This window comes from Triturus cristatus, chromosome 9 (genome assembly GCF_964204655.1).
Source record: "Triturus cristatus chromosome 9, aTriCri1.1, whole genome shotgun sequence".
NCBI classification, from domain to species: domain Eukaryota; kingdom Metazoa; phylum Chordata; class Amphibia; order Caudata; family Salamandridae; genus Triturus; species Triturus cristatus.
Window position 1 is genome coordinate 914533586 of NC_140592.1, and position 15677 is coordinate 914549262.

Consider the following 15677-nt stretch of genomic DNA (forward strand, 5'->3'; position numbering starts at 1 on the left):
GAAATGTCTATCAAGTGATATTGAGTGCTGTAAACAAAAAAAAAGTGGCAACAAAAAATTATTCTCTTTTGCACTCCAGGTGAAGGTGATCATGTGGACGAGGTCTGCATTTTTGGTTTAAAATATGCGGTGAACAGAATATGATAATAAGAGAGCAATGAGACCCATCCTTTTCACCGTTTCCATCTCTGCTGCACCAGTCCACAAACAACTGATATTTTTTCACATGGTTTATCTTACACAATACCACTCACGCTTCGGTTTATGGGTCTCATAATGGAAAGGAGGCAGGAATAAGCTCTAAAGAGGACTAAATGGGTGTAACAAAAGATTTGTGCATACATTTTAATTGTTGATTTATTACATTTATTGACTTAATTGGTATGCATCTTTACTGGTTGTAAATATTGTAGGCCTCTATCAAGACATTGACAGGTGGAGGACTAAACATTGCTTGATCAGGTTTGTTGCTACAAAGCAATTTAGAGGTTCTGTGGGAGTTACCCTGCTTAACTTATGGAGCTGGTATCACCACTTTCATCCTCATTCTCTCACGACTTCTAAACTATGTGTTAGAATTGCTACCCAATAACGTAGAAGTAGATGAACTTTCAGCCTGCCAAATTTAGCGTGGCAGATTTCCTCCATGGTAACCCTTCTTTTGTCATGCATGTGTGATTGGCAGGGGACATCCCAAGGCAGCTGGGTGGCAGCAGCCAACTTAGTTTTCACTGCTAGACTAGGCTGTCCAGGGGTAGCAAGGAGTTTTACCAGACAGAATCATTTCTACCTTGTACATCTACATAGTTTGGTAATCTTGGTATCCCTGTGTCAAAATAAGACTTTAATCTCTCTTTCCTGACCTGGCCTTTTAGCAGGAGGCCGAGCAGAAATCTAGTGAGGGCTCAGTGCCATCCTGGGGCCGTATTATGCATTGTCATTATTTGTGCCCGGAGCACCTTTTATTAGATGCGCCGGGTGCAAAAATGACAATGCGCCCTATTAGGATGTATGCGCTGCCCCCAGGGCAGCCGCAAACTCGCACTGCCCCCCAGGGCAGCGCATTCATGTGAAAACATGGAGCAGCTGCTCTTTTCACAGTGCAGGCGACACCCGCCTGCACTTTTACAGGGGAATACACATCCCCTTGTAGGCGGGTCCAGTCAGTGACTGTGCCGCCTGCAAGGGGATGGCTGGGGGGTCCATGGGACCCCTTTACCCCCTGCAAAGGGCTGCTCTCAGGAGGTGCTACCTTTTTTATTTTTAAACAAATTTTATTCGTCAAAATCACACATATAATGCAGATCTCTGAATCCCAGAGACAACTGCCGCATGTATCATACAAAAGATATCGACTTTGACCATTTTACTCGTTTAAACAGGAGAATATGAAAGGCGATACATATAAAATCAACCCCTGCAAACACCCAATATCCCTCCCTCCCCACCCCCCAATGCACCGTCTCCTCACTCTGGAAAAACAAATCTTTAAACCAAACTGCCACTGCTCTACATACAAACCCAATGTTAGAATATTAGCTCCTGGCATGGAAATAGGAGCAACCCATGAAAGAATAATGAGAGAGAAGGCCAACAGGTCACTCCAGATCCCTGGCCCGGCCCCCCGCGGCGGCTCCAATTCCAAACAGCGATAATCTGCCCAGCGCCTCCAGATCTTATAGTGCTTACGGGGACACCCCCTAGCTTCAAAGATGGGAATCTAAAGACCCATACAAAAGTCCAAACCTCTTTTCCAGCCCGAGACCGAGTGAGCCACCACCGCCTTTCCGGGTCAGCCTATTCCACCAGCCCATCCTCCGCAGAGCCTGCCTCCACAACTGAAACATGCTCCGCGTGACTGACGGCAGGGGGTGCCTCATCGGGGCAGAATAAAGGAGAGTATGCAGGGACCGGTCACCCATGCAGTACCATGCAGTACCCTCCACGGCATAGGCTGGGTCCGTTCTTTCCCCATACCACCATTTATTTAAAACAAGTAGATGTGATGCAACATAGTAGGACTAGATATCGGAGGTAGCCACCCCCCACAATACATTGATAGGAAGCACGTTCGTACCGCCACTCTCACCACACCCCCATCCCAAAGAAACTGACCTAGGGCAGAGTTCACCTGCCGGAACCACCGCGGGGGTGATTTTGCAATTGATACAATAGTCGCGGGAGCGACACCATCTTGAAAATGGCGGACCAACTGTATATAGACAGGGGCATATGGGTCCATGGGTCCAGGTCTTGATATCCTCACGCACACGCTCCCAAAAAGGTGCAATATTGTACTCCCAGGCCGTAGCGGGAGAATCTGACAAGTACACGCCCAAATATTTCATACCTCCATACACCACCTTGACCGACGACGCCCAGTGACTGAGCTCACCCCGCCCTCCCAATACCCACAAGATGGACTTTCAAGGGTTCATATATAGACCTGAAGTTTCCCCCAAAATCTGCATGATCCGCATCAATCGGGGGCCCGTGCGTTCCAGATTGGTCAGGAAAAACAACACATCGTCAGCATACAGAGCGATGCGATCAGAAAGCCCATGTGCCCATTCAAAGCCAGACACCTGAGCGTCCATCCGCACCCAAGCAGCCAGGGGTTCCATTGCTAAAGCAAAGAGATACGGGGAAAGCGGACACCCCTGCCTAGTGCCCCGCCCAATGGGAAAGCCAGAGGAAGCGAATCCCGCCACCGGCACCAAGGCCATCAAGTCAGTGTACAACGAGGTTAGATAGGACAAGAAATGCGGTCCGAAATTCAGCTGCCGCAGGAGCGCAAATAAATAGACCCAACTCAGGGAGTCAAAGGCCCTGTCCATATCCGCCAGCAGAAGCAAGCGCAGTCCTCTTCCCCAGTCAGTCCCTGGACCGTCGCGACCGCCACATGAGCCCCCCGAATATTATGACGAGTGGCGCGCTGGGGCATGAACCCAGCCTAGTCCGGATGCACAAGTAGAGCTCTATGCGGGCGGAGGCGGTTCGCCAATACCTTAGCTAGTATCTTAGCTTCCACATTCAGGAGGGAAATAGGGCGACATGAGGAGTGATGCTCCGGCGGTCTGCCGGGCTTGTGGAAGACCACTATCTCCGCGTGCCTCCCGTCCCTGGGCAGACATCCCTTGTCCCTGGCTTCCTCCACCACCCTGCGGTAATGGGGCCCCAGCTGTCGGAAGTAGTTCTTTAAAAATTTGCAGGGAAAGCCATTAGGGCCGGGGGCCCTGCCCGAGTTGAGCTCCCCCAGGGCCACCCCCAGCTCCTCATCAGTAAGGGGTCCTCCAGTTCCTCCTGCACCCCATCTGGGAGTGCCTTCGGCGGAAGGTCGTCCAAGAAGCGATCAATAACTTCCTCCTGGAGGCACTCTGTGGGGGTATATAACTGAGCATAATATTCCGCAAAGCTGCATGCAATATCCAACTCGCCAGATATAGGTAACCCATCTGACCCTACGATACCCAGGAGAGCCTGGGGGCGAAACGACCCCTGGCACAGCCGATGCAGCATTTTGCTAGATTTGTCGCCCCACTGGTAGATCCTACTGCGGGTAGCCAGCCAGGCCTGACAAGCCTCATCTAAAAGAATACGAGAATATTCCTGCTGTGCCAGAAGTAGCTGATGTCGAGCCAATCACCATCTCTCTTCCCCGCCGCGTGCCTCCAACTCCAGAATATTAGCTTCCGCCCGGACCAGTGCCTTTCTACGCAGACGTCGAGCCGCAGTGCAAAATGAGATGTCTACCCCCCGAATCGTGGGTTTCAAGGCCTCCCAAAGAATATCAGCACCCAGGACCGCAGTGCGCTACCTTTTAAATGGCGCACTGTCAGTACGCCTCCTGAGGGCTTATTTGCCTCTGCACCTGCATCTGTAATATGGCACGGGCGCAGTGTCAAAGGAATTTCCTCATTTACATACGGCATACCCCTATGCAAATGAGGGAACACCCTCTGAAGGTAGCGATTGCGCTTTAAGTGCGCCATCGCTATCGGTATTAGTGAAGGGGATGCACAAGCGTCTGCACCTCCTTCTATAATACCAAAGTGCCCTGGGGGTGTGCAAAGCGGGTGCAAACGCTCGTTGCGCCCCCAGGTCACTTATTGTGATACGGCCCCTGGAATTCTAAGCACATGCTGCAGCATTTCTTAAGTACCTTTTAGTGAGCAAAGTATTTCCTTCTTTTCCCTAGACATGCATGCAACAACCTCATGATTACATTTAATTGCAGTCTATTACAAAATATACATTTTCTAATAAAGAAGTGCTCTCTCGGTTATTGCAGATCATTTCAATAAAATCCTGTTTCAAGGCATTGAAAGTGTGATGGTCCACAACATCTGTCGACTTGCATGTTTCATGCTGTGCGCAGCAAGTAAAGCTGATGTTCATGTCTATATTTCCTTCTGTTTTGCAGGTTGTTACAAGAGGGTTTGATAACAGTAAGTGCCACTTCAAGCTACAACTACCCCCTCAGAAGGCACCAGACCATAGATTTCCTGTACTTTTTTATCTTCCTCTGGATGGTGGTCTACAGCATAATGATTCTTCCGGAACTGGATATTGAAAAAGTTACTTTTTTTTCACCTGATCAATAAAGACTTCGATGTGACCACTGTGTCCAACTAAGCACAAGAAAATGTACTTCAAGCTAATGCATGATACGTTTCCCTTACCCAGCGTTTGGAGTTGCAAAGCAGTTTCAGCTTTTCAAACTGGAAGAAATGGCAACAGGAGAGGCATAACAGGATTATGTAGATTTGTGCCTTGAAGTTTTTTAAAATATAGCAAAAACATGTATTTTTAAATACCTACTCAATTCTAATGTGTGCTCCACTTGCTTGCTACATTTACTTATCTCCACCAATATTAAATTGATGGCATTCCGTAGTGTTGACCTTGTTTGCTCCTAAAGGATATATTTTAGTGGCTTATCCAGTATCTATGTCTTGTAAGAGTTATTTGGGATTAACGTAATTTTAAGAGTACCATAGTCAAGCAAATGTCTAGACAGGCTTAAAATGATTCAGACTCCTGATTGAGCATGAAACTTCAAAAGCAGATGAGTAAAACATTTTCAAATTAGGATTTTTTTCAGAAAGCCACAATCCTTTTGCAATTTCTAACTCAGGCATGTCAACAATGAATATTGGGGGGAGGAAAGGTGGGCAGTACCAATATCCACCTTTTAGTGATCAGTGTCCATTTTCATTCACACCTGTGCAAGAGCACCTCTGTTATGCTGTAGTGGTCGATCGGTATTACACAGCATATTTTTATACTGGCAGGTCTTGTATCTAAAATATTAGGCTTTCTTCTTAAACTGTTGTTGCATATTAGATCATGTTGCTACTCCTGCATCTATTTGCTTCTTTGGTTAACTTGATAAGAAAGAAGTAGTTTAGCTACTAACAAAACTATGAGTCTGCATATCACGTTTGAGAAAACCTTCATTTATCCATGTTACTCCTACATTGGTGGAACCGCATGCTACATTCCTTCAGAAGCCTTCACAGCGGTAAATGGCTGAATCTCACATGTATATGGTAATGGCATATACTAAAATATATGTTGCAGTCTGTACCTTGGTCAGCTGTTCTCCATGAAAACCTGCAGTGTGGCTGAACATTTAATTAAACAACGGGGAAGCAAGTAGGGGAAATCACAGGTTTATTTATTCTAATGCAATGCAGGCTAACAGTGCTCCTCCAACATTCGAAAGGCACATTGTTTTCAGAATGATAGGAAGGTTAATCATGACAAAGCAATGGCAATGAGTGGTAGCTCATATTTAGATGCTGTGTTTTATGAATACAAATATGGATGTATACTAAAAGAATGGCACACTTTTCATTTGAAAATGAATGTGCGTTCATATGAGAGAGGAGTATACAATGGTCATGTTCCATCATTTAAATGCCTGTGGTGTTTGGTATTCCCATTATTATCATTACTGGCATCCTTTTTTGTATACTTTGGATAGTTATTGGTACTGGCCGGTTCTCATATGGCATTGACATCTACTTTTGGAGTTTGATTTTGAATTTCATCTTTGTCTGAAGAACTGTGTAGACAGTAATGTAGAATCTGAAAATGTAATTGTGTAATTTAGTCTAGATTTTGGCACCATTCTTTGATGAGGGCATGCTATTGTGACGCAACCACAGAGGACACACTTTACAAGCTAAAAAAAGATTCATTCTGCAAAAGAAATTAGGTAGCAATTAATCACATTTGGCATAGCTCAAGCTGTACGGCATGTAGTCAAAATATTGTTAGCATAAGTGCCGCTACAACTACTTAAGTTTATGAAAAGTAAATTAAAACAATTTTGATTACAAAGATTGAACAAAAGATTAAATATTGTCTTGGTATAATGGGTTTGCTTCTAAGGTAGCTTAGATCCACTGGTAGTCGGCTGCGATGAATGCAGACTGTTTGAATGGAAATGCCATCATTTTAAGTATGATTTTACTAAGAAATAGCAAACAGTGCCCTATGATTTACTGTTAAATCCTTATTTCTTTATAAAATGCAAGGCATGCCTTGCACAGATATGAAAATATTTCATGGTAGAGAAGAAAAAGTTATCCTCCTTATTTGTCTTAGGATACTATTTGATGCTTATGTGTTGTATTTGTATGTTAACTCTAGCTTTGGATTATTCCAATTAACTGCTGTTAAACTTTTTAAACAAATTTGAAGCTATTTTGTAGAATAATAATTTATTTTGAGTATTTGATATAAATACATGTAGAAATATAAAAACAGCATAGAACAGATGTCTGGAATAATGGGTGTTCATCCCCAAATGCACATATTTATTTTGGTTATGAGAGATGCATATTTTGCCATAAAGAAATATTTGTGTATGTTTCTAAATATTGAGGAAACCACCTTTCCGAAAGTGTGGGTTCTCTCACAAAGTCAAATGTCTATGTATATTTACAGTGGGAAGTTAACATGTAACATTTGTTTTACTGTGCTTAATTATATTTACATTATGGTTGATTCTTTCAAGCATAATTTGTTTTTCACGAGTTAGTAATAATTTTATCGAATTATTTGTATAGCTGTTTAATGACCAAAATACCAGAAGTAGGGGAACTGACATCATGGATATTTTGTTCCCAAATGATATTACAGGTATTGGCATGTGTCCCACCATTAGCATGTTAACGGACTCTGGGTCTGATGCTAAGTGCCGCTAGTGAAAAAACAAGGCCATGGAAACTACAAAACATAAATGGACCCTGAGAAGCATATTTAGTTTAGATTTCTGCTACTGTTTCATGACCTCTGGATCCAGGATGAGCACTGATGGAGCTAGGGAAACTAAAAGGCAAGCCATAAGTAGCTCTACCATTAAAGTGATGACCAGGATCACTTGTGTAATTTACCAGTTACCAACATCATATGTGCATGCTATTCATTTTTGTTATTTTTTGTACAGTAACCAAATCGTTAACTGCCAAAGATTGTCAAAGTGAAAGGCTGGAACCTTTGAATTATGTACTGAAATTATACACCTTGGACAAATTAAATGTTCCCCTGGTGTACTTTTTAATTATATATGTCAATTTAGCTCATTTGTAAGGTCACAATAATAACTTGCAGTTCTACCGGCACATATTATACACATTATTTAGTGTGCCTTCGACAAAATTTCGTCTTTTTGATCATATCATCGTCAAATAATATTCCTTTTTTACTATAGGTTATTATACACATGATTCCCAGTTCAAACGTTCATTATTGATTCTCTGTGTATAATATACCTGCCCGAATTTGTATTTCTATTATCATTGTTTATTTGTTTGAATCATCACATAATTAAGTCCTAACAATGTGGGTACTTTAACTGCAGCAGATACAATTGTGTTCCTCTTTTAAAAAGTGCACAACCATATAGTGAACGTATTTGTGGTAGCACTTTATAGAGCGTCTCCCAAACAGTCAGGGTGTCAGTATTTCATAACTGTCAGCAAAAAGGTAATCTACAATTCAAGAATATTTGGAGGTGGAGGAAGGCTACCTAGAAAATGGAGTTACCTAGTGTTACATTATAATCTGAGTGTTTTAGGTCTCATAGTTGTGGATACTAGTCCATTTTGTGATGAAGGTGGCTACTGTGTACCTTTCACACTGGCATTTAAAATATATAAGTAATCTGTTAATACTGCAAGTAGTCCTCTACCAAATCATGTAAATAAATTATAAGAGAAAGGCACTTCCTAAGTCCTATTTTCTTGTTATCTGATTATGTCAACACAACTGAACTAAAAATGTAGGGTGCCAAGCTACGTCAATCCCCAAAGAAGCTAGCATAAAGCATCTGGTTAAAAACAGAATAGTTTGAGAAATATTCAACAATTCCTTTTAAATGTATGCTTTCTCAATTGTGTTAAACCTTTGATTTGCTCTGAACCAAATGAAAAAGAATCCCTCTCTGACAAGTGTTTAATCATTTTATAATCATGTGGCACAAGAAATGTAAGGCTATACTGCACAATATTAAAATCTAATGGCATATTTCTGAAAACAGTTAATTTCATTATCGTAAACTACATTTAGTTGTTCTCTATTGGTTATTAATGTAAGTCTGTCCGTTTATGCTAATTAGTTTGGCTTTTGTTTTCTGCCAATGTGTCAGCATTCTAAATAACACAATATGTAACCCATGCATAATAGACCGTTGTATCAGTTAGATCTTAATTGCAAGACATTGACTAAACAAAGCTAGATTGTATTTGCTGAACTTCTAAAGTATTTACGCATGTAATGAAAAGAAATGCAGGGAATAATTCACATTCCAAGGCTGCTATGGACCACAATTTCCAAAATATATATAATAATACGTTGCAATACATTATGAGATCTAAAATATGTTAGCAATGTCAGTGACATTAACAATCAATCAGTCAATAGTCTTTATTCGGCTATAATAATGACCATAAAAACACAAGTTTAAAAAAACATACATTGTACATCATATAAAAGAAAAAAGAGTAAAAATTAATCTAACCTCACCTAAAACATAATTGAAAATATACATCATGAGAAATGATGTAAAATAGTAAAAGGTTATATCATAATATGATCAAACACAAATTAACAGCCATTTCAAACACATAAGAAGCCTCGAAAATCTTTCAAATGTGATATAACAATCTTGCATAGATTAAGACAACAAAATAATAAGTAGTATACCTTTTCCTCAATTTAATTGCATCCAAAATATAATTAAGAACAATATTTCCAAAATAGATAAACTAATACAGTGCTATACATTATGAGATCCAAATCATGTTAGCAATCTCACTGACATAAATATAACTCATTGATTCGATGTGTACTTATTATTCCATTTTATTTTTTTCTTCCCACAAAAACTCCTAAAGTGACATTTGAATAGTGGAGAACCTAGTTTATCTGTTTTTCCGCAGCAGCTAGTATTACTGCTCATTTCTACAGTGGACACATTGGTTTTACTATCAATATTGAGACGATGACAGTTGTTTGAATTTAGGTTGGTTTAGGACCAAAGCCATTGCTAAAAAAAGTTTTAAATTGTTTTTGTTGACAGTAATGTATTCAGACCAGATTAATTGTGTTGATTTTATGTCCAGAAGTGCACAGGTCGTTAAAGCAAACAATGATTTAAGTTATTTATATCAATAGATGTCGTCAGGTCCTCCCATTGTTATTTCTAGGCACTGATTATTTGCACTTTGTTCAAAAATATAATGTTTGGTAAAGTTATTAATTATATCCATTTGTCCATTTTTTTTTAAAAAACACATTTTGATTTTTTGCAAGCTGCATTATAGTTACATTGATAAGTTAGGAAGAAGGTTGAAAAGGGTATAAAACGTACGTACTTCTGCAAAACTGTCAATGTTTTTCTTTAAACTTGTTAAATGTTACTTTCCTCATGTCAATAAATATAAACCTGTTTAAATACTAAGTGGCATGTATATTCTTCACAGCTGCTGCTAACTCTGAAAAAATAAAAACAGATGAGAGGCCTAACATTATCAATACACTCGCAAAGCTATAAAGGCCTATTACAAACAAAAAAAGGTGTTTTGAAAACATTTTGGTGAAAAGTATTTCAATGTTGAACATTTTAGTGTCCACAGACAAGAGCTTAATAATTCTAAACGTTAATGTATCTCATACTTTACACTTTATATAATGAATGTAAACCTGAAATTATATTTGTTTAATTTTTGTAGACATCTGCAGGAAATCCATCAAAAAGATGCATCTCAAAACTATCTTTTTCAAAGCTGCTTTCATGTAGAATATTTTAGCATTAAAACCTTAAAAAGCGAAATAACTCTACATGAGTTTTTTAAACCATAGTTTGGAAATTGATCTGGTGTTTCCTTGTTTAATTATTTTATTTGCTTACTTTGTGCCTCACACCACCCTATGACAACTCCAGCGTTCTTGAGACTGTACATGATCACAAACTCAAAAAGGGCCCTATTCATTAAACTTTTCCTAGGTATGTGGATTTTCATATTAAAAATGCCTTTCCCCGCTTATCTGCGCTCCTATTTTGCTACCAAAATCGTGTAATGCAGAAAGGGTGAGAAAGTATATGTGTAGTCTGTTTTCCTTGGTGGGTTTAGAAAGGAGATTTGCTATAGGAACAGGATCCCATGTGTAGAAAATATGATTTAAAGAAAGTACCAATTTTCATACCTCTTTGAATATTGATTCGCCTGAAAGTATAGACTCAAGACCCATACAGACAAACTACAAATGTAAGCCCATGCATATGTTTTGGAAGAGAGGGAACATACATTTGTGTGAGTTTTGTGAATGTTTCTAAATCTCTGCTATGAGTAGCGGTACTCCACAAATAGCAAAATGTGTGGCTGAATTTGGATGTTGAAACAGCTTATGTAACGTAAACCAACATATTATTACATGTATATAACCATTTATATTTAATAATGGTGTAACCAGTGGTTTGTATTGCTTAAGGCATTTGTGTAGTGATAATAATTAGACTGCGGGCTGTAGCTTGTATATTTTCCAAATCAGATTGCTAATATGATGGCTATTGACAGCATCTTGAAGACTGTAAACCAGATTCAACAAGATGATAGACGGACTGCTGAAACTTTTCAACCACTCAACCACAGACACAGATCTGGGTTTAATCCATTTAATCCATTGTTCTTTTGCTCACTATGCCATCCCAGTTTTACCCAAGTTACTCATGGGAACAGCCTAGCCCGAACTGCCAGGCCAGCTTCCCCATGGACCGGAAGCAAGCATCCTGGGACGGGAAACAGAGTTTACAACGCTGTCTCCACAACGCGGTACCTTTACAACGTGGTCGTTACAACAACCGCGTTGTTACCATGCGTACCGTTATATCACAAGTTGTTACAACAACTTGCTGTAGGGGGTGCGCTGGTGTTGGATATACATTCCAACACCATCCCTGCTGTTGCACAATCTGGAGTAGGAATAGTAAATAATACTATTCCTAAGTCCAGCGTGCCCCCTACAGCAAGTCGTTGTAATGACTTGCGATGTAATGGTACACGTGGTAATAACGCGGTATGCAATGTATTTACATGCGTTGTAAACAGCCATATTCTCCTGGGACCGGTTTTGGGGTATTACCACTCATCAGCCAGGCTAGCTTGAATCCAGTGGCATAGCGAGCAAGGGAACCACGTCGGGGTACTTAGGGCGAACATAGAAAACACAACAAGATGATAAACGAAGTGCTGAAACTTTTCAACCACTCATCCCAGTCACAGATCTGGGTTTAATTAATCGGTCTTTTGCTCACTTTGCCACCTCTGTTTGGACCCAGCCATATGCAAATCAGTCTTGACCTTGTTCCTCATGGGAACAGTCCAGCCCAAACTGCCAGGCCAGGTACTCCCTGGGCCAGAAACAAGCATCCTGGTACCGGTTTGATGAGCTTGAAAAGCTTATGAAACATCTCCCTGACCAATATAAAAAGAAAGCTAACAACCGTATACAGGACGGTAAGTTAATAACTAATACATCTATCAAATGCGCCCTCGACGCAGCTGATACCGCATCTTGTGCTATTAATACCAGCGTTTTATTACGCAGGCATGCTTGGCTTCGAATCTCTGGATTCAAGCAAGAGTTGCAATCCACTATTCTTAATCAGCCTTTTGACCAAGAGCATCTCTGTGGGCCCACAGTCAATACATCCCAAGAACAGATGAAAAAGGATACTGAGACTGCCAAGTCCATGGGGGCCTTGCAATTACCTTCCTCTAGAGGGTCATTTTGTCACCCCTTTTACAGGGCCGGCTCTAAAACCACTGGCTCAGAGCATCTCTCTACCTCCTACAAAAGTCCCAATCAAACTACCTCCCCCAGAGGATATTTTCAAGGAGGGTACAGGGGTAACAACGGTAAGGGAAGAGGTTGTGTTAGCAACACCCACAACTCCCCTACCACCAAGCAGTGACTTCCCTTCACTTCTTGCCGATCATTCCACTCCTGTCGGGGGACGTCTCTCACAGTTCCTACCTATCTGGAATTCCATCACAACAGACAGGTGGGTAAGACAATTTATCCAGTATGGTTATTGCCTGGAACTCACCTCTACTCCCCCCAATATCCCTCCCAGACAACGTCCAATGTCTTCGGAACATCTGACTCTTTTCAAGCAAGAAGTTCTCTCGCTATTACAAAAACATGCAATAGAACCAGTCCCCTTGCCTCATCAAGGCACAGGGGTTTACTCCCTCTATTTCCTAATCCCAAAGAAGGACGGCTCTCTCAGACAAATACTGGACCTCAGACCGCTGAACCTCTACATTCAGTCAGATCACTTCCACATGGTCACTCTCCAACAGGTGCTCCCACTGCTTCAGCGAGGCGACATCCTCTCCATTCTGGAGTTAAAGGACGCTTATTTTCATATTCCCATTCGCCCCGCTCACAAGAAATATCTCAGGTTCGTGGCAGACGGACAACACTACCAATTCAAAGTCCTCCCATTCAGGGTGACTACAGCACCCAGAGTCTTCACTAAGTGCCTCGTAGTTGTGACGGCTCACTTAAGAAGACAGCATATTCAGGTGTTCCCTTATCTGGATGACTGGCTCATAAAAGCCAAGTCACACAGCAGCTGTGTGCACCACACACACACAAAACAATCCAGCTGCTTCACGATTTGGGATTAACGGTGAATTTCACCAAATCCCACCTCCAACCGTTCAGCACACAACAATACCTAGGAGCTACAATAGACACTTCAAAAGCTCTAGCATACCCTAATTCAGTCAGGATAAGCAACATGCAAGCTCTCATAACAAAATTTCAGCCTCAACATTCTTTGCCAGCTCGAGTGTTCATGCAGCTAATCGGGATGATGGCCTCTTGCATTCTCATTGTTCCTTATGCTAGAGTCCAAATGCATCCCTTACAGGAGTGTTTGGCACGTCAGTAGAACCAGGCTCAAGGTCAGCTAATAGATCTGGTGTTGGTGGACAGCTGCACGCATCGCTCTCTGCAGTGGTAGAACATGCGAAACCTTTCCAAAGGGCTACCATTCCTCGACCCTGTTCCACAGATAGTGCTAACAGGCGCATCGCTCAACGGCTGGGGAGCTCATCTTCAGAATCATACCATGCAGGGCATCTGGACATCTCAGCAAAAACAACTCCACATAAATTACCTGGAATTGTTGGCAATTTTTCTAGCGTTAAAATCCCTTCAACTCCATCTCGTAGGCAAAGCTGTCCTGGTCCGTAAAGACAACGTGACAGCTATGTATGACATACAAAAACAGGGACACACACACTCTCTGCAGCTTTCACACCTAGCTCAAAGCATATGGCCATGGGCCATTCCACAAAACATATATCTCCTTGCAGAACACCTACCAGGAGTACACAATCAAATTGCAGATCTGCTCAATAGTCAAAGACAGCAGATCCACGAATGGGAACTTCATCCTGAAGTTTTTCTTCCATTCTTTCACATGTGGGGACACCCAGAAATAGATCTGTTAGTCACACACCTAAATGCAAAATGCCCAAGCTTCACGTCCAGGCATCCACACCCATTGTCGAAAGGCAATGCACTATGGATGAACTGGTCAGGCAAATTTGCTTACGCTTTTCCGCCTCTCCCGCTCATTCCGTTAGTGGTTCAGAAAATCCAACCGCATTCCCTCACAATGATCCTGGTTGCTCCAACATGGGCCCGACAACCATGGTTCACAACCTTCTTGGAACTATCAGTAGTTCCACATCAAAAGCTACACCTCTCACCCAAGCTTTTTACTCAGAACCATGGAGAGATCAGGCATCCAGATCCCAACCAACTCAACCTTGCGATCTGGCACCTGAAATCTTAGAGTTTGGCTACCTCAATCTCTTGCCAGACAGCATGAACATCATGAAAGAAGCTAGACGTCCAACCCCCAGATCATGTTATGCAGCGAAGTGGAAATGATTTGTGATTTATTGCACAAATAAAAAATTGATCCAATAGTTGCTTCGTATCAGAACATTATCTGTTCTCTCTTGCACCTACAACAATGTAACCTAGAATATACATCTATCAGACTACATCTCGCTGCAATAGCAGCTTATCTCCAAAACGAACATTTGTCTTTATTTCGGGTACCCGCTATTAAGGCATTTATGGAAGGACTTAAAAGAATAATTCCACCCAGAGTTCCACCCTCTCCAGCGTGGAACCTAAATGTGGTCCTCACCAGACTCATGGGTCCCCCATTTGAACCTCTGCATAAATTCGAATTACAGTTCCTCACTTGGAAAGTTGCCATTCTGGTTGCTATCTCATCTCTTAGAAGAGTTAGTGAACTCCAGGCATTAACCATACAAGAACTATTTTTGCAGATACATATAACAAAGTGGTTCTTAGAACTAACCCTACATTTTTACCCAACGTCCTCTCTGCCTTCCACCTTAACCAGTCTGTTGAACTCCCGTTTATATTCCCTCAACCAGACTCAGTGGCAGAAAGGGCTCTCCGCACGTTAGACCTTAAAAGAGCAATACCCTACTATCTTGCGAGAACAAAATCCTTTAGAAAGACTAAACAACTCTTTGTGGCTTTTTCCCCACCTCATAAGGGCAATCCCATTTCAAAGGCAGGAATTGCAAGGTGGATTGTAAAATGCATCCAAATATGCTATATCAAAGCCAAACGCACATTAACCATTCCCCCTAGAGCTCATTCAACACGCAAACTAGGTGCTTCTATGGCATTCTTGGGGAACATTCCCCTAGATGACATCTGCAAAGCAGCATCTTGGTCTACAACACACACTTTCACAAAACACTATTGTGTAGATGTGCAAGCAAAACAACAAGCTAGTGTGGGCCAGGCTGTACTAAGAACACTTATTCAGACCACTGCAATAGATACAGGTAGCCACCGCTAAGGAGGTAACTGCTGTACAGTCTATGCACAAGTAAATGATGTGCAGCTCATATGACTCAAACGGAAAATGCTACTTGCCAGTATGCATCTGTTCTTGGCATGTAGAGCTGCAGATTCATATACGCCCACCCACCTCCCCGGATACCTCTATCTGTTCCAGTACTATCTTACTTAGATACATCACACATGGACATCCTTTTTCTATTTCTTACTAACCTCATCATAACCCTTTATGG

General features: G+C 41.6%; 1 protein-coding gene across 2 annotated transcripts in view; it reads left to right on the forward strand.

Moving 5' to 3' along the window:
• CLMN (calmin) overlaps positions 1–9973 on the forward strand; it is a 479452-nt gene extending 469479 nt beyond the window's left edge. For both annotated transcript variants that reach the window (XM_085626456.1, XM_085626457.1), the window contains exon 13: positions 4424–9973. In XM_085626456.1, the coding sequence (XP_085482582.1) occupies positions 4424–4604 (181 nt within the window). In that variant the 3' untranslated portion in view covers positions 4605–9973. The remainder of the gene's footprint in view (positions 1–4423) is intronic.
• Positions 9974–15677: the final 5704 nt, after the last annotated feature.